At 52.0% G+C, this 22663-nt stretch overlaps 1 protein-coding gene, 1 long non-coding RNA gene and 1 pseudogene across 5 annotated transcripts; 1 reads left to right on the forward strand and 2 right to left on the reverse strand.

Moving 5' to 3' along the window:
• Positions 1–5273: 5273 nt before the first annotated feature.
• On the reverse strand, positions 5274–7264 carry LOC136153364 (uncharacterized). Its single transcript, XR_010660389.1, has 3 exons — positions 7249–7264; positions 6323–6991; positions 5274–6114 (listed from the first exon to the last, which is right to left on the reverse strand). It is a non-coding gene; the product is annotated as an uncharacterized lncRNA (long non-coding RNA).
• A 2283-nt stretch (positions 7265–9547) lies between these two features.
• LOC136153362 (protein EOLA1-like) lies at positions 9548–16049 on the forward strand. Of its 4 annotated transcripts, XM_065915104.1 has the most exons (4): positions 9599–9761; positions 10460–10584; positions 12883–13163; positions 13888–16049. In XM_065915104.1, exons 3-4 carry the CDS (start codon positions 12911–12913, stop codon positions 14118–14120), a joined length of 486 nt encoding a protein of 161 aa, XP_065771176.1. In that variant the 5' UTR covers positions 9599–9761; positions 10460–10584; positions 12883–12910; the 3' UTR covers positions 14121–16049. The 4 variants fall into 4 exon arrangements, with proteins under 4 accessions (XP_065771177.1, XP_065771176.1, XP_065771174.1 ...); XM_065915105.1 differs by lacking the exons at positions 9599–9761; positions 10460–10584 and adding an exon at positions 9548–9578; XM_065915102.1 differs by lacking the exon at positions 10460–10584.
• On the reverse strand, positions 15028–16500 carry LOC136153363 (heat shock transcription factor, X-linked member 3-like; annotated as a pseudogene).
• Positions 16501–22663: the final 6163 nt, after the last annotated feature.

Below are 22663 nucleotides of genomic sequence, written 5' to 3' on the forward strand. Positions count from 1 at the left end.
GCAAACCCCTGGCAAGGGCAACACTGTGTGGAGACAGTGCAGTGGAGGAAGGAGAGGGCCACAAGTAGGTTCTACATGAGTGCAAGTGTAGGCAGCTGGTGTGGAGAATGCCTTTATAAAATAAGGAGCCAACATTAAAAAACTGGAAGATCTCTTACTGAACTTCAGCTTTTTTGGCCACTCTGAACAAATCAAAAGGCCTGGACCTGGCTTGCACACCCTCCTATTGTTAGTGGCAGCTCCTCCCGGGCTAGATCATGCTCTATCCATGTGTTCCAGCTCTCTTGCTCGCTGTGGTTTGCACCCACTGACCTCACTTCGTCAAGTTGCCTGCCAGGGTCCTCGAGCAGCAGGGACACTGTCACTTGGCTGAGTCTCATGGTGTCAGAGGACTAAAAAGGTCAACAGGTTCTGGGCTTAAATCTTGTTGCTACAATTTAACTACCTGTTACCTTAGCTTCATCTGTTAAGTGGGTGTAATAGTATACTCAAATCTATAGCAACCACTCAGTATGTGTAATTTGCCTAGCATAGCATCTCAGCCCATCAGTTCAGTTACTCACTCATGTCCAACTCTGCAACCCCATGGACTGCAGAATGCCAGGCTTCCCTGACCATCACCAATTCCCAGTGCTTGCTCAAACACATGTCCATCAAGTCAGTGATGCCATCCAAGCATCTCATCGTTTGTCACCCCCCTATCCTCCTGCCTCTGATCTTCCCCATCATCAGGGTTTTTCCCAGTGAGTCAGTTCTTCGAATCATGTGCCAATATATCGGAGTTTCAGCTTCAACATCAGTCCTTTCAATGAATAATCAGGAATGATTTCCTTTAGGATTGACTGGTTGGATCTCCTTGCAGTCCAAGGGACTCTCAAGAGTCTTCTCCAACACCACAGTTCAAAAGCATCAATTTTTCAGCCTTCAGCCTTCTTTATGATCCAATTCTCACATCCATACATGACTACTGGAAAAACCATAGCTTTGACTAGAAGGACCTCTGTTGACAAAGTAATGTCTCTGCTTTTTAATATGCTGTCTAGGTTGGTCATAGCTTTTCTTCCAAGGAGCAAGTGTCTCTTAATTTCATGGCTGCAGTTACCATCTGCAGTGATTTTGGAGTCCAAGAAAATTAAGTCTCTCACTGTTTCCATTGTTTCCCCATCTGTTTGCCATGAAGTGATTGGACCAGATGCCATGATCTTAAGCTTTTTGAATGTTGAGTTTTAAGCCAGCTTTTTCACTCTCCTCTTTCACTTTCATCAAGAGACTCCTCAGTTCATCTTCACTTTCTGTTATAAGGGTGGTGTCATCTGCATATCTGAGGTTATTGATATGTCTCCCAGCAATGTTGCTATGCCAAGAGCAAGTTGCTTAAAAACTGTCCCCAAAACCCCAGAGGAACGCGATTAGCAGGCTGGAGACAAGGTGGCATGGAGTACTTTCTTCTGCCCTTGTCAGCCAATGGTAGTTCCCCAAAGCAGATGAAAGAACCCGGCAGTGTTCCTGGTTCTCTTCCCTGTAACGTATTTGCACACCAAATTTATCCCAGCCTTTCAACTCATGAAACCCTCCCTGCTGTCCTAGCGACTGTGCACTGTTACTACACCCAGCATACAGATGTGAAAACTGAGGCTGCAAAAGGGTCATCACTGGCTCAAGACCTTAAACCCTAGCCTCTGAGCCATGACACCACAATGCCAAGGACAAACCCAGGCAAGGACACTGATCTGGGCTGCACAGACCTGAGCTGTGAAGCTGATGGCCATACACCCTCATGAGTAACCGGGGTACCTGGAGGGTCACCGGAGCACAGAAGTCAGGGTGGGAAAGCAAGAGACAGCTTCCAGATCATGGGCTGGCAGAAAAACTACAATTTTGCTCAGGAAAAACCTGGCCATTGCAATTTAGGGTCCATGTTAATCCTAAGAATGTGACTAGCTACCAAGCATGGAAAAGTGAGGCCAAGGAGCCACTCCCTAGAGGCAGCTTTCCATCCTGTCCAAAGTTAATGCACAGGCTTCTCCGAGACAGAGGGGGGTGCCCAGTAGGGCAAGCAGCACCAGCAGCAGCACAGTGCCCTTTCTGCTCATCTCTTCTACCTGCATTTCCTATTGGCGCTTGAGAATTGTACTAAGAAAGCAAGTCAACCAGGTGAGCCTAATGCTGCTGAGCTTCCGGTGTCATTGCCTGTATCCCCAAACCAGAGATTCTTGAATCATGTTAACACCCCAGAATTGTGTGGGTGGACCCAGATTTTGTGGGGCTGTACTGGGAGACCACACCAGACTCCAGGTGTCCTGAAACAAGATGGTGGACAAGTTTCTATAATTACAAACTAGTGAATACATGTGCTTGCCAAGGGTCCTTCCTCTTTTTAGCTCTAGGTTCCTCCCATTCTACCACAGAAGACCATGGTTGTTACCCTAAGATTCCATATCCTAAGGCAATTTGGCGATGGTGGGGTGTGTAGTCATCCAGGTTGACCTGGGGCTGGCCCTCAGTCCTGCCTGTCCCAGGAAGGGCATCCCTGCAGGCCGAAGGCTGGAAGGTAACACATCCAGTACCCCTGGGCCTCCGTCAGTCTTCTGAAAGTGTTGGCTCTTATTGGGGCTAGGATCACTTGTGCCTAATACTTTGTCCAAAAGCCTTGGGGGTCACAAGAGTTCAGGGATTTAGAAATCATTAACAGGGATGCAGAGATCATCAACACCCAGGCAGGGGCTGGCAAACACACTGACATGGCTGCAGTGAACCACATGACTGTTAATACCAAGTGGGCTATATAGAGAAAATTCGGGATACTATAAATAGCTTCTTCGTATCATTCATTTTTTGATTTACTAATAAAAGTGTTTATGTCAAGCTAGTGAAAACACTTGGCTGCTGAAGTGTTCTGGGAGTCAGAATGGTAGACAGCAGATTATGGACCTGAGGCAGCTGGCAGATGTTGACTACTGCACAGTTCAGGGAGGAGGCTCCCAGCTTTATGGATTCCTGGTCCTGCTACAGTCCCCAGTTCACAAAGCCTGGCAGTTTGACTCAGCTCACACTGCCTTCTGTCCCAGGGGCCACTATATACATCTTTACTCAAAATCTACTGATGGCCCTCAAGTCTCAACCCAGGCCACATCCTATAGGACCTTTGGGACTGGAGACCGATGGTGTCCATGTTCTCCTCCTTTCCAAATTGGAGGCTCTTCACTGTCTCCCTGTCTCCCAGCTGCAGGCTTCAAGGTACACGCCTGCATTCCCACTCATCCTGGGGAAAGCTCTCTTGGGAAGAGATGCCTCTTCAATCACTATTCATAGTAAGTGCTTTCTGGTTTACAGATTGCTTTCACGTGAATCATCCCATGACTTCTCACTCCCATCAGATACACCAACAAATAGGATTACTCCTAATGGGGACATTTCACACTGTGCTCATCCTCAGATGAAGAAATGGAGACTCATAAAGGGAGTGATTTGCTGAGACTCACATTCCGGCAGTGGTGGTGCTGCAGATCAATCCAGGTTTGAGACAGCATTGCAGAGTGTCTGCTTCCTCCCACACCGCCTCTGTGGAGGACCAGAGCCTGCCCAGCCTACCTGGGTAGCACTGCACATACCAGCACACAGCCTTGCCTCTGCAGGCAATGGATGCAACTTCACAGCACATCAAAGTCTCTAGAAATCCTCTGCCAAAACTCCTGGGGACCTGAACAGATTGTGTCAGGCTAGGGGCCCTCCACAAACTTGCCTGGTCCAGCTACACTCCTGGGCTCAGTTCCCTTCATGGGTCTGAGCCTTTCGGGGGCCCTTCCCCCATTTCCCAGCCAAGGAGACCCTTTTCACTACAAGACCCAGCCCAGAGGGCCCTCCTGTCTGTAAAAGCCCACCATGGTCCATCACTGTGAATCAGTGTTTGGTTCCCCACACTTCATGCTCCCCAACCTCTGACACGTTTCAGGCTCTGCTCTTTATAGAGGTCTGCCTGGAAAATGTGCTCCAGCCTCCCCACCTGCCAGCCCTGAGTGATGCAGGGGTGAGTGGACACCTGACGCCCTGCACAGTGGAGGAGTTTCTTGCAGGACAGGTATCCTTGGACTTGAATGCGCTTTGCCTTGTGAGCTCTGGCATCCAGACCTGCCCTCTCCCATCAGGCTGTGCTTACACTGGGGCTAGCAGATGGCCGGGTGGCCTTTGCACTGAAAGCAGTTCTCCTGCCCAACCCAGCAGTTGTCTAGTGCAAAAGACACCAAGAGCCCCTCCCACCAGGCTGCGTGCAGGGCAGAGCATGGTGCCACCCAGGCAAAGGCACTTGACGTCCTGTGTTTACACAAAGCTACCGCTCAGCCACCAATTCCTGGTGTCACTTCTCCCATTTGGTCAATAGTGATCACGAGGCCTCAGGCACTGTGAGGGCTCGACCACCGGGGCCCACTGTGGACACCTCCAATGCCTGTCTGTGCTCTGCACCTCCCGACGGGCTGGCAGGAACTGTCAGGGCAACATTGCAGGTGAAGGCATGCCCTGCCTACCCCTGCCTGCTCCCTGTCCCCTTGGTGGTGAGTCCCCAGCCAACCTCCTGCACCAACTCCCCCCCGCCACCCCCAGGAATAGCCTCACAAAGGACCCATCCCGAGAAGGCTGGCCCTGGAGTGGTCTGAGAAGTGGCACAATGGGGTCTTGGTAGGGGGTTGACATCCCCTGCCCCACTGGTTATGAGGAGCCGTCCTCGGGGTAGTCAGTGTGCCCTCAGTCCTGGGCTCAAGGCCACAGCCCAGCCGCTAGAACTTTCACTGGGCTGGCAGGGGGAAAGGAATTCCCTGGCAAGTGAGAAGATCCAGGCGTGTGGAACGTGGGAGGAATAGAGGGAAGTGACTTCTTTGCTCTGCTGTCCACAGGCAGATGACCCACTCAGGGTGAAGAACAGTGAGAACAAGGGGGGTGGCAGGGTCTTCCCAGTAGCTGACAAAACTTCAGGCAGTGAACAAACATCAGCCCAGGATTCGACAGGAGTGGCTGAACCTCAAAGAGACTGAACATTCTGCCAAGGCAGGCCTGAACCACTGGCACTGGAGGTCCTCTTGGGAAAACTTGCATCCCTGACACAAGGGCCAGGGAGACTGGCAGGCAGGGTACAAAAGACTGGGACATCCCAGATGTCTGAACTTCTGAGCCTGCAGCAGCAGCCCACCTCCCCGACCCAATAGTTTGTGCCCCTCCACCCCCAAGGGAGCAAATGGGACCGGAGTCCTCCCCCACATGTGCCCTCCATCCCAGGAAGCATGGGAGCTGACTGCTCCGATCTGCGGCAGGACCCACAGCACTACCAGCACAAGAACCAAGGAACCATGGGAAGAGCTGGTCATCTACTGCCCGGCCACCAAGCAGAGCAAAGTTACTGTGCAACACAGGCCAGGCTCGACGGGCCTCGTGGTGGAGGAGACGGATGACACCCCCCACCCCTCACCACTACTCAGGCTGCAGCAGAGGTCACACGGTCACTCTGAGCAGCCAGGACCCAGGGACCGTGAGAAGGTCTGCCGCTACCCAGGAGGCCGGACCCATAGAGCAGGGCAGGTGATCACTAAAATGCAGCCTCCCGGAGGCTCAGGAGGTGGGCAACCGGCCAAGGTACAGTCCAAAATGACACTGAGGCCAAGGGCAGCTGCCCCAGTCATCAGGTCAAGATCCCTCGTCCAGGTTCAGCCCCAAGCCAGTTCTCAGGTCGAACTGAGGAACAGGGACAGGGCGGGCCCCTGGGGGATGGACGCTGCCGCACCACAGGAAACAGACACAGGGATGACCGCAGCCCCTCCCAAAGGGACATCAGACTCTGCGTCAGTGACCCCACATGGGGTGGTGGGACCACCAGAGGGGTGGAGGTTGCCAGACAGGGTCAACTTGACACCGAAGTGAGAGACACAGTTAACTCTGACTCTGCGGCCACTTTGGGAGGACCCCCAGGGCTGGGGTTTCTGGGCACAGGGGCTCAAGGGGCAAGAAACACAGGGCCAGTCCCAGGGATTTGCCAGTCGGTCTTGACCTGGGAGAGCCTGGAATGCAGTATCCCCCAGAGCCAGGTGCAGGGCTTAGTGAGACGTCTGTCGAGGAGTCCTTCGGAACCTGGGGGAACATGTGATGTGAGGAAAAGATGGTAAGGCCAAATGGAACTCCATCGAGTGAACTCCACTGAGTAAAACAGAAACGCACAGAAAATGGGGAGGGGTGGATACACGCCCCACTCATGAACTGGAGAACTTTCCCACCTCTGGTGGTGCCTCACGGGTGGCCTCTGCTCCTGAAACACACAGAAAAAGAGGGGGATACTCACCCCACTCATGAACTGGAGAACCTTCCCACCTCTGGTGGCGCCTCATGGGTGGCCTCTGCTCCTGACTCCTCACATCTTCTCTGTGCTTGGCCAAGTCACCACGGTGGGCATGCAAGTTCTCACAGGGTAGCCGGATGGGGCTCCTGCCCAGCGCATGAGAATTCACTCACTGAAGTCCTCTCACCATGGGTATGGGATGGCAATGCACACTCCAGGCCGCCCTCCTTGCTCCTCAACCTCGCAAATTAAACAGCTGGACCCGTTCAGTGGGCCGCAACCTGGTGTTTGGGTTGTGGCCAACCTGCTCAGACAGAGGACAGTGAAGAGCACGTAGACCCCAGAGCTCAGGAATGATGGACACTCGTAAACCAGCATTTCCCACCCCGGGTCAGATGTGATATAAAGGCCTGTGATGTGAATGCGAGCGGGGCAGTGCCAGAGGCTCACAGAAGCTCCCCCAGGCCCCCCTGGGCAGTGCCCCAGCCCTTTGGCAGACAGCACTCCAAGCAGCGGCAGCAGAGTGGCCACCCGTGTCCGCAGGTCCCATGTGTGCCGCGTCCTCTCAAAGAACTGCAGTGGAACTGAGATGAAATCAGAAACGCATCCGGTTCTCAGGCTGGCCCTTCCATCTAGGCGGTATGGAGAGGGGTGCGGACAATGGGAGCTGCCCTGAGAACAGAGAAGAAATAGGTCTGGCTCACCTCCTGGAGCTACATGGCTGCCCCTGGGCTTGTCCTGTGTGCAGGGTCCAAGGCCCGGGACTAAAGCCAGGCAGGGACCAAGGGACAAACACAGATGTGAAGGACCCCTCTCTCATGGGTAGAGTGCGGGACGCCAGGGCAGCGCCTCCTTGGGGACTGCTCGCCCCAGGTGTGAGAGGGTGGATGGCGGCCCCCAGCAGGAGGGCCTGTCAGACATGAGCTGACCTGTGGGGCACTTATAGCTCCGAGAGACCAGGTGAATACTGGGTCCATTACTAGCCTGCAAACAGAAGAGGACGAATCTGCAATACAAACACCAGGGTGGGATGAATGCCCAGACCCCGAAAGAAGTGCCCACATCCCGGCACAAAAAGGACACATGACTCAGCAGAGAGATGGGCAACAGGTATTTCAGAGAAGAAAACACACTGGGCAAGGAGGGCATGATGAAAACCGAGAATCTGGGTCAAGCCCATCCAAGGTGAGTGCTGCCTGCAAACGCACAGCAGGAGGAAAGTGGAACCCTCACCAAGCCTCAGTGACCCAGGTGGGGTGAGAGGCAGCACTCCCCGTGGCTCAGTCCACATATGTGGGCACATGAGGAGAGCTGGGGCCAGCAGCAGGGAAAGGACAAGTGAGGAGAAACACCATGGAGCAGGTCCTCACAGTTGCCCCATCAGCAGCCACACTTCATAGGTGCCCAGTTCACTGGGCAACGTCTAGTTCAAAACCAGGATTCGGGAGGATCAGCAGGATCCCACCTACCATTCACAGAAACCTCCCTCACGATCTGAAACCACTACCAGGAGGTTCTGGGGTTTCTAGAGGCAGCTAGTAACCACTCTCAGGGTGAGGAGCGGAGTGCCAGCATGAGGGAGTTGGGTGTGGTGATCACTTGGGTACCCGCAGTGCTGAGGCCTCAAATCCAGGAGGCAGCCTCTGCTCCTCAACTCGTAGCTGGAAGGCTTCTGCAAGGAGAGAGCAGGCTGCATGCTAGAAGGGAAAGCACTGCTCCGACTCAACATTCCCATGGCAGCAGTTGTGTGGGTGCCTGGCTAATGGGAACCAGGTAGACACTGACCTTACCTTCCTGGGTCTCAGCAATACTCAGGGGTCCAGACTCGTGCCCAGCAGCCGCAGCCTGGGAAGAGGGGGGCAAAAGCGGGCAGCAAGAAGATGCAGGGCGCCTCAAAACTCCCAGATGAGAGCGGCTGACACTCGCGTGGACGGAGAAAGGGATGTTACAGTCATGCCTGGAAGGAGGACATTAGGTTGTCAGGACAAGAGGAGCCAGTAGTCCAGGGGCAGAACTGCATGAGAAAGTGTGGGGTCCCGGATGAGTTCTGCACAGAGTGTAGTACCAGTACAGCCACCCAGAGTGCTGGGTGATGAGGAAGGAGACCTCAGACCACCAGAAGACCCCCAGGGCACCATGGACGGGTTGGGGCTTAAACAGGAGAGGGCTCAGCTGCTCTTTCAATCCGGGATTGACGAGGACAGATGTCTGTGTGATGGATGTGACACAGAACCGATGGTGTGTGCAACCCAGCTGGAGGAGAGACAGGAGGGGTCCAGGCGAGTGCGGGGGCCGAGGTGGGGGGGGGGGCGTGCTAGGCTGACAGCACTGGCCCCAGGCCATGAGGCCTGAGCTCAGCTAGTAGCAGTGGGGACAGGAAGTGGATCGTTACTCTGATCAGGCACTTGGGAAGCTGGGGCACAGCAGGGAGGGTGGCGGTCAGGAGCAGAGTCAGGGGGCTGTCCTGGGTGGGCTGAGCCCCCAGACCAGAGGAAGAGGACAGGAAACAGTTTTGAAGGCGAAGCTTCTTTTTTATGGGACATCTCAGGCCCCAGGGGCAGCAGGAAACTGAGAATTTTCCTTCGCATCTGCAAAAAAACCAGACAGATTGTTGCTCAGCACTGGGCCAGCCCAGGGTGGCTTGGAGGGGAGCCAGCCTGAGCTTTCTGCCCAGAGCTGGGGAACTCCGCCCAGAGGCTGAGCCTCTTCCCGCTTCCCTGGCCCCTGGGGTCCACCCTGAAGCTTGGATGCAGTCGCTGAGGACACTGGGTTGCGGTCACTTTGACTCTCGCCGAGTCTCGCGGACTGGATGCCTATGGCACGGACTCAAAAGGGCACACTCTGGGCTCCGCCATGGAGCTGGACAAGCCCAGCCTCCGTGGGTTCCCCAGACCCACAGCTCCATCCCTGTAAGCCCCCCTCCGCTCCCCTGGTGGCTCCACCCCGCCCCGCCCCGCCTCGCCTCCTTCTCCAGAAGCTCCTCCTCACCCAGGTGTTTCCCACACTTCAGCCCCAGACTCCTCGCCCTGCTCCGCTCACCTCCTCCCCTCTCTTCCGCCAGGCAGCTCACTTCGTGGTCCTCCTCAGGGTCCCGCTCCAGGCCACAGGTCTCGAGACTTCTCCCAGCCTGACCTTCCAGGCACCTCAGAGCCTGGCGACTCCTATTCTGTCTCCTAGCAGACAGGGGCGGCGAGAGAAAGCGCCTTTGTTCGTACGTGCGTGTCTACGTAACTGCGTGCCTGCGTACCTGCGTGCCTACGTAAGTACGGAAGCCGTACACACCGGAAATCAGCGGCTTCAGTGTTTTTGTGGGCGCGACGGGACTAAGGGTAACTGGCGCCGTCACTTGACAGCGGTCCCTGTGGCGGACTACTGTCTTGCTTGGGGGCCGCTGCCCGGCCATCCCAAAAAGGCGCCCGCGACTCGCTCTGCTTGCAGGAAGGTAGGACCTGCCTCGTGCGCAAACGGTACCTCCGGGCGGGGTTTTCCAGGCTCTGGGACCAGGAGCCCCTGCCAGGACCTTCCGGTCCCCTCCACGGTCACAGTCCCTGCCTGTTTTCCTTCCACGTATGTGTCCTGGGATGCCCTGGGACACATGCGAAGTTGCCGACCTACCCTCCAGCCTCCTGCTTCTCCCCTGGACTGTGACCTCACACGAGCCCCACCCACCCGCTGTGAGCTCCCCATACCGGGCCGTAACCTGAAGAACTCAGCTGCTTGTACGCGTTCCCCTCCTGGTGAGGCCCAACGAGGAGTCCATGGAGGGCGGCTGACTGACTGTGCCGACCTCCGGATCCTTCCAGAGTGGCAGTGTAAGGGGAGGAATTGTTTTCTCTTCTTAGTTGCCCCAGTCTCCTGGGCTATAAATCACCATCACTCCTGGGGGATGGGTTTCTGTGCTGACCGTTGAGGCATTGTGGGGTCCCTGTCTCAGTCACATGAGGACAGGCCAGCTGCTGTGATGAGCAGAACCCACCCTGAGGGAACCTGCACTGTGTGTTACTCATCAGTTGGGCCCTCCTGGGTCCCCGTAGTCTGAGGCCCCTGCCAAGGAGACGAACATGATGGCTTGTTGTCCAACATTGCTGTCTTCTCATTGGTGCTTCTCATTGGTGCTCCCTGTTCCTCCGGTCCTCGTAGAGGTGAAAACGTGCAGACAAGCAGTCGGAAGAGTGTTTTCATCTCTGGCCACCAAGCAGGGACCCTCTGCTTCGAGTGGTAGGAAAGTTTGAGCCCTTTCTTGGCTAGGGATTCCACCCACACAGGTGAGATTCAGAGGCGCCCAGGAGGAAGGGGTTGGGTTGGCTGAGACACTGAGTGGAGGAAACTGGGCAAGCCTGGGATCCAGTCACATACCCCAATAGAAGACATAGCAATGGCCATGCCCCAGGGGCCAGCCAGGCTCTCTGGTAACCAAGCCAGAACCAGTGAAGAGGGTGACCCTTTGTCACCCAGCAGGTTGACAGAGATTCAAGGGGATGATGATACTCGGGGCCAGCCAGTGTGTGAGGACATGGCACCCTTGCCTGTGGTTGTTGGAGTGGACACAGGGAAGCCTTTGTGGAAGACTGTTTGCTGGCGTGTGTCAGCACCTCAGGTGTGTGCCCTGTTCCCTGGGCCGCCTCCTGCATGGCTCTTCAGTCAGTGAGTGTGTGGTCATGTCGAGTGGCTGTATTGGCAGAATGAGTTTTCCCTACCTTTCCATCAGGAGGGAAGCATCAGTAACTTGTGGGACCCCCAACACTGGAAGGTGTAAACAGACACCATGTAAGGGTGAAAACAGACACATGAAAAGAGATGTGCAGACGTGGAGGAGTGTGCCCAAGGTACTGGGAGTGGAGAGGCCATCCCCCCTTGCCCCTGTGGAGAGATGTCCGGACAGGGCCGACACTCTGGCTTCGTTTGCTGGCAGTCATGTTAGGGTCACACAGGCCGGGGGCTCAAATATGAACCATGTTGGTTCAGGAGGCTGGCAGCTGAGGTCAAGAAGTCAAAGTCGAGCTGACCTTGGCTCTTGTGAGGGCTGTGGAGAGTCTTTCCCATCCACCCCCTCACTTCCGGGCTTTGCTGGCCATCATGGGTGTGTCTGGGCTTGAAGAGCTCTGCCTTCCTCTTCACCCCAGTTCTTCTGTGTGCCTTTCTGTCTCTAAATGTGTCCTTTGTATGGGGACAGCCGTCCTATTAGAGGAGGGTCCATCCTAGTGAGCTCACTTGACCTCCATCAGCTCTGTGAAGACCTTCCCTTTGTCTGTAAGGTCATGCCAAGGTACTTGGGATTGAGACTCCAGCACCTGAATTTGAGGGGACATGATGTGACACCTCACACCCTACAAAGGCTCTGAGGTAGGAACAGATTGGAGTGTTCCAAGGATGGAAGGATGGCCTTCATGGCTACTGGGGGTGAATCCAGGGGCAGGAACAGGCCATCAGGCTAGGAACCAGATCACGTGGTGCCTCATGGGCCTGGGAGAATTGTGGCTCTCCTGTGCTCAGGGAAGGAAAGGCCCAGAATGCCCTGGGCTGGGTGCCTCTGGGACCTTGTCCCTATCCTTACAGCCACGTGGAAATGGAAGCTCCCTCGGAGGTACTGAGACTCTACTGAGGTCCAGGCCCATGGCTCTGATCCTCCGCCTCCACTCCCCTACAGTGAACAGGGACCCCCCCCCCTCCAGGTACAAGGAAAGAAGTGAGGTTGGAGGTACGTGTAGTCAGGTCCCCTGCAGTCATGGGCTGTGACTCTGTGCCTCAGCGCCTCCTCAGGTGTCGAGCAAGGTGACAGTAACCCAACAGGTTATTTGAGGTTTGAATTCTGTGATCCCTGCATGGTGCTGTCCCAGGCCCTGGCGAGGACAGGGAGTGTGCCAATCCCAGTAGTTCCTGCTCTTCGTTCTTTCTCTAGGCTCTGGGCAAGGGCCGGGGCATCTGATGACAGTGGAGGCAGTGGTGTGGGAAGGACTGGGAGGAATGTGGCTTCCAAAGGTTGGGGAAGATACCTGGCAGAGCCGTGTTAGGTCTGGGGCGCCCCAGGGTCGAGGCCAGATTGATCCGCATGGATCTGCCCTCAGCAGCCCTGAGCTAAGATGGAGATCGCCAGAGCATGGGCAGGGTTGGGGCCGGGAGCTAAGGGGTGGAGTGGTGGCCGAGGGTAGGGGAAGCCAAGCCCAGGACAGTGCCTCTCTGTGCTGGGAGAGGACCAGAGCCCGACCACTGGGCTGTGAAGCCAGGGGGCTTGCCCTTCCTCCTCAGTGCTCCCAGGCTTTCGAGTCCCTCTGTCTTGGAACTCACCATGTGCCTCTCACCACGTGTCTCTCTCCCACTGTCCTGCCCTCCTTCCTGACCTCCCCACAGACTCCATGTGATGGACGGGTCCTCTGGGTCACCACCCCCCATCAGTGGACCACGTGGAGACGGATGGAAGGAGCCAGCCCTCTCTGACCCCCCACATTCAGTGTCAGCAGGCTTGGAGGATGCTCAGGCACATGGGACTGAAGTCCAGCGCAGGGCTGTGAGCTTGCAGGCCACTGTGTCAGGCTCCTGACCTTTGTGGTTCTGTGTTTCTGCAGCCACGTGAGGCCCTGAGAGCCCTGGGAGATGAAGTTCGGCTGTCTGTCCTTCCGACAGCCTTATGCAGGTTTCATCTTAAATGGTGTCAAGACCCTGGAGACGCGGTGGCGGCCCATGCTACGCAGCCACCAGCACTGTACCCTGGCAGTCCACATCGCACACCGGGACTGGGAGGATGAGGCCTGGCGGGAGCTGCTGGAGCAGAGGCTGGGGATGAGCCCTGCCCAGATCCAGGCCTTGCTGCAGGACGGGGACAAGTTCGGCCGCGGAGTGATCGCGGGCAAGTGACACCCTGCCCCACTCTGTCTGCATGGCCCTGATGCTGCCCTACATTGTTTTCTGTTGAACCAGTTGGTGTGGGGGGAGGCGGGAAGCTGAGGTTTCTTCAGAGAAGCAGCAAGGGTCCCTTGGCTGGGAGATGATGGCCCGAGGTCCCCGACCACCAGTCTGGGCCTCAGTCCTCATTTGTGCCCTGAGGCAGAGGCGGGTCCAGGTCTGCAGGTGGCACTTGTCTCTGTGTGTGTGTCCTCACGTGTGTGTGTCCCCATGTGTGTGTGTGCACCCAGCAGAGACCATGAGAGGCAGAAAAGCACCCAGCCTGGATTCCCCACTGCCACTGCCTGCAGCCAGGCCTGAGCAAGTCCCCTGACTCCCCAGGGGTAAGACCCCACAGCAACAACTCTCTGCTGGTGAATCACTTGGGGAACTGATGCCCACAGGCTCCCCGCCAGGGCCCTCCTGTTCTGTCCCTCCAGCCTGCAGTGGGCAGAGTGAGAGCTGCCTGTGGCCTGGTGGGTTCGTGGAGCACCAGGCCTCTCCCTTTCATTTCGATTCTTCCCTCGCTTGGCCTTGCCCCAAGTTCCCTTTGCCAATGTGAGCCCATCTGGAATACTCAGCCAGAGGATTCAGTTCACCCTGGTTCCCTGCCATGATACGTCTTAGTTTCTAGCAGGCGAGACTTTGAATGACCTTGTTCTCATGCTGTGTCCTGTCTTTGCACACAGGTCTCGTGGACATTGGAGACACTTTGCAGTGCCCAGAAAACCTAGATCCCGAAGAGATGGAGGAGCTGGAAAATCAAGCCCTGTTGCCTGATCTGCGACAGAAGTACCTGACTGTGCTCTCCAACCCCCGCTGGCTGCTGCAGCCTGTCCCTAGAAGGGGCGGGAAGGACATCTTCCTGGTGGACATCCCCCAGCATCTGATCCCCTTTGGGCAGGAGGCCTGTCCAAGCTGAGCTTTCAAACGGTGACAAGAGACCAGCACATGGTGACACTGTCGTCACCATTGTACCCTGGACATGCCCGTCTGGTTCAGTCTGAATTGGCCCCACCCTGGGATGTGCTGCCAACTTTGTGTGGGTCGGGGTGCCGGAACACCCCTCGTGCAGTGCTGCTCTGGACTCAGCAAGAGTTTCCCGATCTTTGACCTTTATGATAAGATGGCTTTGCCATTCATTTTGGCCCTGCTGTGTCTGGGTGGTTGAGAGAAATGTGTTGATAGGAAACCGCTTAGTGTTTTTCCTCTCTGTTCTGGTCCAAACTCGCTGATGTTGGAACAGTGTCCAGGGGGCAACAGGGGAAGGCTGGGGGCCAGGCTGTGTGTCGGCAGGTGGAGAGGCATCCAGCACACGGAGAGGCTCACAGGCCCAGAAACAGGCCCCTGGATCGGGAGCTAGAGATGCTCAGCTGCTGATCAGAAAGTTGTGGCATTGTTGGGGGACCCTTGAGGAGCCCCTTCTGCTTCAGAGTGCAAGACTCAAGGAAGGTGACACCCCCAAGATCAGGAGCCCAGCTGGGCCATCTGCTGAGTGGCAGGCAAGGCCCAGGGACCAGCCTGTCCTGGGCTCGCCTCAGCGCTCGGCTTGTGGGGCAGACCCTTGACCGAGCGTGTGAAATGCTGCTGCTTCAGTTGAAAAGGAACCATGGGGACCGGACTGAAGCCTGCCTGGGGCATGGGCTTCCAGCCTCATCTGGCTCACCCTGTGCCATGTGTGAATAGCATGGACAGACAGAAAGAAGGGAGACTCACAGTTCTCGTTCGATTCTTTATTTACTCCCGTGGAGTTTTGCTTTACTTTATTACAGCCAGAAATCTATTTGATTACAAGAGAGTACTTTTGAGTGTCCCTAGGGACCTAGCAGTCAGGGATTGGGCTTGTCCTTGACCTGCTCACAGAGGACACACTTGTAATCTGAGGGCTCTCCCCGCTCCTCCTCCACCTCAGGGGCCTCGTTTGGGGCCATGACTGAAAGCGCCACCATCAGGATGGAGTAGCAGGTCTTGTGCAAAGCCATCACCAAATCGTAATCTGGGTACTCTGGGGGGCTCTTGGGCAGTTCCCCTGCTACTTCCCTTCCAGAAGTAGCTGGGGGCACAGACGTGGCATTGCTGGACGTGCCCTCTCCACTGTGACCACCCTGCTTACTGGGGAGATGGTTTCTCCCGGCCCGCCCAGCTACACTGTCCATAGACCAAAGGCCAGAGAACACAAATGAGCACCAGCTGGGGGTTCTGTGAGCAGGTGGCGTTCCCTTCTGGACTTTCTTGCCCGCCTCTTGGGTGCACTGGTTGTGGTGGAGTCGAGGAGAGTGTCTGGTTGCCACTGCTCACTTCTTTCTCTTTGTGGTCGCTGTTGTGCTGGCAGCAGGCTGAGCAGTTGTTCCAGGGTCGCCTTTCCTCTGGATGTTCTGCAGGAGGAGAGGCTTGTCTCTCTGAAAGTTGGAGTTGGGATAGACCTGAAAGGAAATGAATCACTTTAGCCATCGGGTGGGAGAAGAGCCCTTCCTCGCTGCCCTCCTCCCCACCACCATCCCAGCCTTGCCTAACTGTGGAGACAAGGTCTCTTCATTCCTGGCAGATTATGAGTCCCTAGCATGTTGCTCCCTAGAGCTCCCCTGGGGCTGTCTTCACTTGAGGTGTTACTGGCCCTCCCTGACATCAAGCGGCCCCTCAAGGTTTGGGGTCACCACTGTGGGTCCTGTCTAAGAGGGGTGGTGGAACACAACACATCCTGCTTTCTCCTCTTTCCTTAACCACCCTCTCATGAGAAAAAATTTTCCTGGGAAATGAAACCCATCCAGCACTCGGTTTGTCTAGTCTAGGCTCTGAAGAAGGGCTTTCGGTGTTACCATCATCATCTTCTTCCCTGCAGAGTGACCCGAAGGGCAGATTTTACTGAACCCATACAGGTTCAGTTCACTGATGAAACTCTTGATGCTGTCTGTCTCGAAGATCTGGTCCATGCCTCTGCGCTGGAGGACCTCCATCTGGAAGAGATCTACTTTGATGACCACCATGTCTTCCTCGTCATTCCAGCATGCAGAGGTGAAGGCCACATCCTCCACAATCCTCCAGAGCTTCCTGGGGAAGGACAGCCCGAGGATGGTGTTGTTCTCTTCCTCCTTGGCTGTTTTTGGGTTCAGGCCCTGTGGGGGCAGATTGTCTTGGAGGCTTGGATCTTGGCTCTCGGGTTGCTCACCCTGCTTCTCCAAAACCTCCCCTCAGTCCACGTTTAGATCTGGGGAGGAATCACAGAAGTCCCCTGATGCAGGTTCCCCATCAATTGATGGGACCAGCCGGGCTGCGTGTGCCTCATGGGAACTCTGACTAGCCATGGAGCCAGTCTAGCTCAGGAGCATTCTCTACCCAGGTAGTGAATGCTCAGGGCAGAAGGGCCTCAGACCAGGGTCGGGGTGCCCAATAAATACTGTCTGGAGATTCTAGAATCTGGATCGTGGGACAGGCAGCCAATTAAGTGATCTGCTTCCTTAAATGATAACAGTATTTATTTTTGAGGATGAAAGTGAGGTTCAGGAAGGGGGTCAAATATGGACTTTTGCTTTTTACTCAATTGTGTAATTTAATATTATAAATATTAGATAAATGTTTGTCCAAGTAAATAAAAGGATAAATATATGCCACTTACCATTCAAGAGGGCAAATAAGACACAAACAATACCTGTAGAATGATCCCATTTAAATAAACCACATTTTATATGTATATATTTATATGTATGAGTGTTAAAGGAATAGGCAGAGTTCTGGAAGGATGTTCACTGAGAGGTTGACAGTGTTCTTTGTGAAGGGAAGGGGACAGAGGTGAGAGTGTGACACTATTTCTTCTCTATTCTTCCCGTTGTTTGAACTGTTAACAAAGAAAATACAGTCAGGGAGCATGGTAGCTGTTTTTATGTGTCAACTTGACTAGGCTATACTGCCCAATTGCTTGGTTAAACATGTCTCTAGATGTTGCTGTGAAATTATTTTTAGATGTGATTGAAATTTTAATCAGTGCACTATAAATGGATTATTCTCCATAATCTCATAATCTAAGTTGGCTGCATCCATACAGTTGAAGGCTTTAAGAGAAAAAGACTGAGGTCCCTCAAAGAGGAAGAAATTCTGCCTCCAAACTGCTTTTGGACTCAAGTTGTAAAAGTAACTTTTCCCTGAGTCTTCAGCCTACCTGCTTGCACTTAACAATTCAGAGATATAGATACAGATATGGACATAGATTGTGTGTGTGTGTGTGTGTGTGTGTGTGTGTGTGTGTGTGTGTTTCAAACACATTCATTGGAGCTGAAATGGCCTGACTGGGAATTCCAGCTTCCTCACTTCTGTGTTCTTAACCAATTAAATTAAACCTTATAGGTTTCTATTTACTTATTGGTATATACAAGGGAAATAATGGAAATAATTATTTGCATTACTCTGAAAATCAAGTGACATAGTGCTTGCCTGGTTCATTGAGCATTATCACAAATCAGCAAATACCATTTATTGTGATTAAAAATGTTTTTTTCAGTTTTCAGGGTAGTTTTTGGCAGACAAATGCTCCTACAGAGAACAACAGGAAAACCCCATTAAAACATCATGTATTCCTACCACACACCAAAAAAATGATAATTATGTGATATGATAGATGTGTTAGCTAACCTTAAGGCAGTAACACATTGCAACATATAAATGTATAAAGTCAATACATTGTATACCTTAAACTTACACGATGTTATATGCCAATTATATCTCATTTTAAAGGAATTTTTAAAAAAGAATAATGTAGGATAATGGCATGAGGGTGGACTAGGAATAACTATAAATGAGGAGGGTACCTAAAGCTCACCTGCATGGTAGATTTGTTACTGAGTCCAAGCTCATGGGGCTTCAGGTGGCGCTAGTGGTAAAGAACCTGCCTGCCCATGCAGGAGATGTAAGAGATGTGGGTTCAATCCCTGCATCGAGAAGATCCCCTGGAGGAGGGCATGGCAACCCACTCCAGTATTCTTGCCTGGAGAATCCCACGGGCAGAGAAGTCTGGCGGGCTACATGCCATAGCATTGAAAACAGTCGCACACAATTGAAGCTACTTAGCATGCACACACGCACAACAAGCTCATATTGCTAAGCACATGACAGGCCAAATAAATAGACAAAGTATTGGAGCAAGGAATAGTGACTTTATTCAGAAAGTCAGCAGATCAAGAAAATGGTTCATTCATATCCAAAAGAACCATTTTACCCAAGTTAGAATTCAGGCTTCTTTTATAGTAAAAAGGGAGAGTGTGGCTGGTTGGTGCAGACCTCTTGGTGCTAGGCAGACCCTAGAGGAAATGTGATAATCCCTTGTTCTTGCAGGTGTCCAGGTAGGTCAGGTCATGAAGTTCCTGTAAACCTTCAATAAGACAAATGCTATTTTCTGTTCTGAAACTTTTTATCTCTGTATGAATGAAAAGTGTTATGGCTTTAAAGGCTAAGCCTGGGAGTCAGAGACTTGAGAAAAAGTCTATTATATGTTTTAGGCGATAGGCAATGTTCTTTTATTGACTGAAGAGATGAAGGTGCAGAGCCAGCATGACTAAGCGCAGGTGACAGCACAAAGATTAGAGCTAAAGGAAGAGGTCCAATACAGAGTCAGGCTTGTTCTCTGATACAGATTTATGGGATTTTCTGCTGTTCCTTGGACTGTTAATGTACATGATACATTTTTCCCTTTGTATATATACAATATTTTACAATAACATTAATAAATAGCAAACACAATTATTTAAAGTATGACAAAAATAGTTTAAAGCCATTGGAGAACTACCGAAGTGATCAGGACTTAAGGAGCCAACATGCTGGATAAAGGAGAAACATGGAAATATACACTGACATTTTGCAGCTTCTTTTCCTCTGGAGACATTTGCCAATTCTAGGGCACAGTAAAGGAGGCTGAGAATCCAGGCTTCATCCAGGTAGATGGCTATATCTGGGGACCAAAAAAGAAAAAAAGAAAAAAAAAAAAAACAGCTTTCAGTGGTCTCACAGGCCCAGAGAGACAAAATTAGAGTCTTAAGGAGCCAAGACTGCAAGGAGAAAGATGGAGGACTGAGTCTGTCACATTGCACTCAGAAGCTAATGAGCTAAGCAGAAAGTCTTTCTAAAACATAATAGTATTTGCCTCATGGTAAGGAAAAGAAATAAAAGGTATTCATTATTAGAAAAGAAGTCAAACTGCTATTACCCAAAGACATCAGTTTCTATATATAAAAATCTCATGAAGTGAAAGTTGCACAGTCGTGTACAAATCCCCATGGACTAGAGTCCATGGAATTCTCCAGGCCAGAATACTGGAGTGGGTAGCCTTTCCCTTCTCCAGGGGATCTTTCCAACCCAGAGATCGAACCCAGATCTCCCACATTGCAGGCGGATTTTTATCAGCTGAGCCACAAGGGAAGCCCAGGAATACTGGAGTGTGTAGCCTATTCCTTTTCCAGCGGATTCTTCCTGACCCGGGAATTGAACCATGGTCTCCTGCATTGCAGGTGGATTCTTTACCAACTGAGCTACCAGGGAAGCCCCCAAATCCCATAGAATCTACTAAGAAAAACCTAGAAGTAATAAGTAACTTTAGCAAGGTTGCACGGTACATGTGTGTTAGTCGCTTAGTCATGTCTAACTCTGTGACCCCATGGACTGTAACCGGCCAGGCTCCTCTGTCCATGGGATTCTCCAGGCAAGAATACTGGGGTGGATTGCCATTTCCTTCTCCAGGAGATCTTCCTGACCCAGGGATTGAACCCAGCTCTCCTGCATTTCAGGCAGATTCTTTACCATCTGAACTATAGGGAAGTCCGGGACTTCAAAGGGATATGAGAAAGCTTGGGGGGGATGGAAATGTTTATTATATTGATCATCATGATGGTTACATGGGTGTAAAAAGATATCAACATTTATCAAACTGTACACTTTAAGAATGTGCATTTCAATTATACCTGAGTAAGGTATTTTAAATAAAAAGATTAAGTGAAGAAGGAGATGGCTGACAGAGACAGAAAAAATCAATGAAGGCTCTGAAGAGGTTGGAAAATGACCACAGTGAGGAGTCTGTAATCAGAGAGTGGGATGCTTGAATCACTGATGATCGAGGTGGGAGAGGGCAGTTGTAGGAGATGACAATGCCTGGGAAGTGACCAGGGGAAGTGGGTGGCTGAGGTAGAGGTCATTTTTCTGCCTATTGCATACTCTGTTCTTTTTGCCTGAGCACAACCTCCCTCACTCTTTGCCTGGCCAAGTCCTACTCATCCTTCATGTTTCAGTATTCCTCTCCCTTCACCAACAGCACCTCAACTGGCATTCCTGTCCCCACCTAAGTTAAGTTCTTCTCTAATGCAATCTTGTAGTACTTGCTTTTCTTAAGCACTTAACACAATGATTACATATGTTGCTGCTGCTGCTGCTAAGTCACTTCCGTCGTGTCCGACTCTGTGCGACCCCATAGACGACAGCCCACCAGGCTCCGCCATCCCTAGGATTCTCCAGGCAAGAACAATGGAGTGGGCTGCCATTTCCTTCTCGAATGCATGAAAGTGAAAAGTGAAAGTGAAGTCGCTCAGTCGTGTCCGACTCTTCTCGACCCCATGGACTGCAGTCCACCAGACTCCTCTGCCCATGGGATTTTCCAGGCAAGAGTACTGGAGTGGGTTGCCATTGCCTTCTCCAATGATTACATATGTATTTCTGCAGTTCCTTCAGCAGTTCTAAGCTCCACAATGGCCTGAACCACGAGTAGTTTCAATGTCCCTTGTATCTCTAGCATCTGTGGCAATGCATTGCTGTTGTTGTTCAGTCACTCAGATGTGTTCGATTCTTTGCGACCCCGTGGACTGCAGCACACCAGGCTTCCCCGTCCTTCACTATCTCCTGGAGTTTGCTCAAACTCATGTCCACTGAGTCGGTGATACTATCCAACCATCTCATCCTCTGTCTCCCCCTTTTCCTCCTGCCCTCAGTCTCTCCCAGCATCAGAGTCTTTTCTAACTTGTTGCCTCTTCACATCAGGTGACCAAAGGATTGTTGCTTCAGCCTCAGCATCAGCCCTTCCAATGACTATTCAGAGTTGATTTCCTTTAGCATTGACTGGTTGGATCTCCTTGCTGTCCAAGGGACCCTCAAGAGTCTTCTCCAACACCACAGTTCCAAAGCATCAATTCTTTGGTGCTCAGCCTTCTTTATGGTTCAACTCTTACATCTATACATGACTACTGGAAAAACCATAGCTTTGCCTAGGTGGACCTTTGTCAGCAAAGTAATGTCTCTGCTTCTTAATAGGCTGCATCTCTGACATTTGGGGCAATGCATGGTGAAACATACATCTTTCACATTTTCCAACTCCAGTTTGGCTTCCTGAAGGACCTGAACTGACACATTTCATTTGAGGGTAGAGAATACCTCTCCTTCTCCTCTTTCATGGCAAAGGTAGGAGAAAGGCCAAAACACTTGGTGCTGGGAGCCAACACACAAGATCCTACCCATGACAAGGTCATGAGGGAGAAAACCTGACAGGCAAGGCAGATAATGTTTTCAGGGATTTTGAAAAGGCCAGCTCACGAGACTCCACCCATGACAAGGTCATGAGGAGAAAACCTGACAGGCAAGGCGGATCAGGTTTTCAGGGATTCTGAAAAGCTGCCCCCAGCACTCACCTTAAAGATGATATCTGTCTTTCTGATGCTTGCTTCAATAGACTACTCCCTAATTTCTGTGACACGGGCAGAAGGCCTTCCCTGATCTCTTTCCAAATAAGAATCAATTTAGAACTTTAAATAAGTTTCCCGGGTGGTGGTATTTTATGAGATTATCCAGGATGAAAGGAGTGTTTCAATTTAAACTCCTTTGCTGGCATTCTAGTTTGATTAGCAAAGGTGTCTATGCCCTTGGTACTAATATGCATGACTGCTTATAATACCCTAATCATAAAACAGCATAAAGAACCTGATCATATAAAGGCCCTAATAGACATAGAGCCCTTCAGGGAGTGAGGAAGCCCTATTAGAAAACACAAGAAAAATTATTCTAAAAGTGGCTATTGGGTTAACATTTGCTTGCTGTGTTTTTGCTCTTAATGTGCTAAGGTTGTGTTATGGAAACCATTGTTAACATAGTTAAAGATCTAGGAAAATAATAACTTAACCCTAGTGTGGTACCAATGAGATGGTTGTTAATTATTAGCCAGGAGTGCTAGGCAAGGGCTGCCTCACCAAAGCCTCAGAGTCCGTGTGGGATAAACCTCTTAGATAAATTCAACGGACAACTTCTGCAAAAGAATCAACTTTTGTGTTAACAAGGTTATACTTCTACTATGTTGTGACATGCTGTACTGTTGCCCTAAGAGACTGAAACTTTTCTGTTAAGATCACCACAGAAAGGAAAAAATAGGTTTACATTCACCTGACTTGTATAAAATGTCAATAGACTCCAAGACCAGAAGATAATGTACAAGACCCTCATAAACAAAGA

This window comes from Muntiacus reevesi, chromosome X (assembly GCF_963930625.1).
Source record: "Muntiacus reevesi chromosome X, mMunRee1.1, whole genome shotgun sequence".
Classification (NCBI taxonomy): Eukaryota; Metazoa; Chordata; class Mammalia; order Artiodactyla; family Cervidae; genus Muntiacus; species Muntiacus reevesi.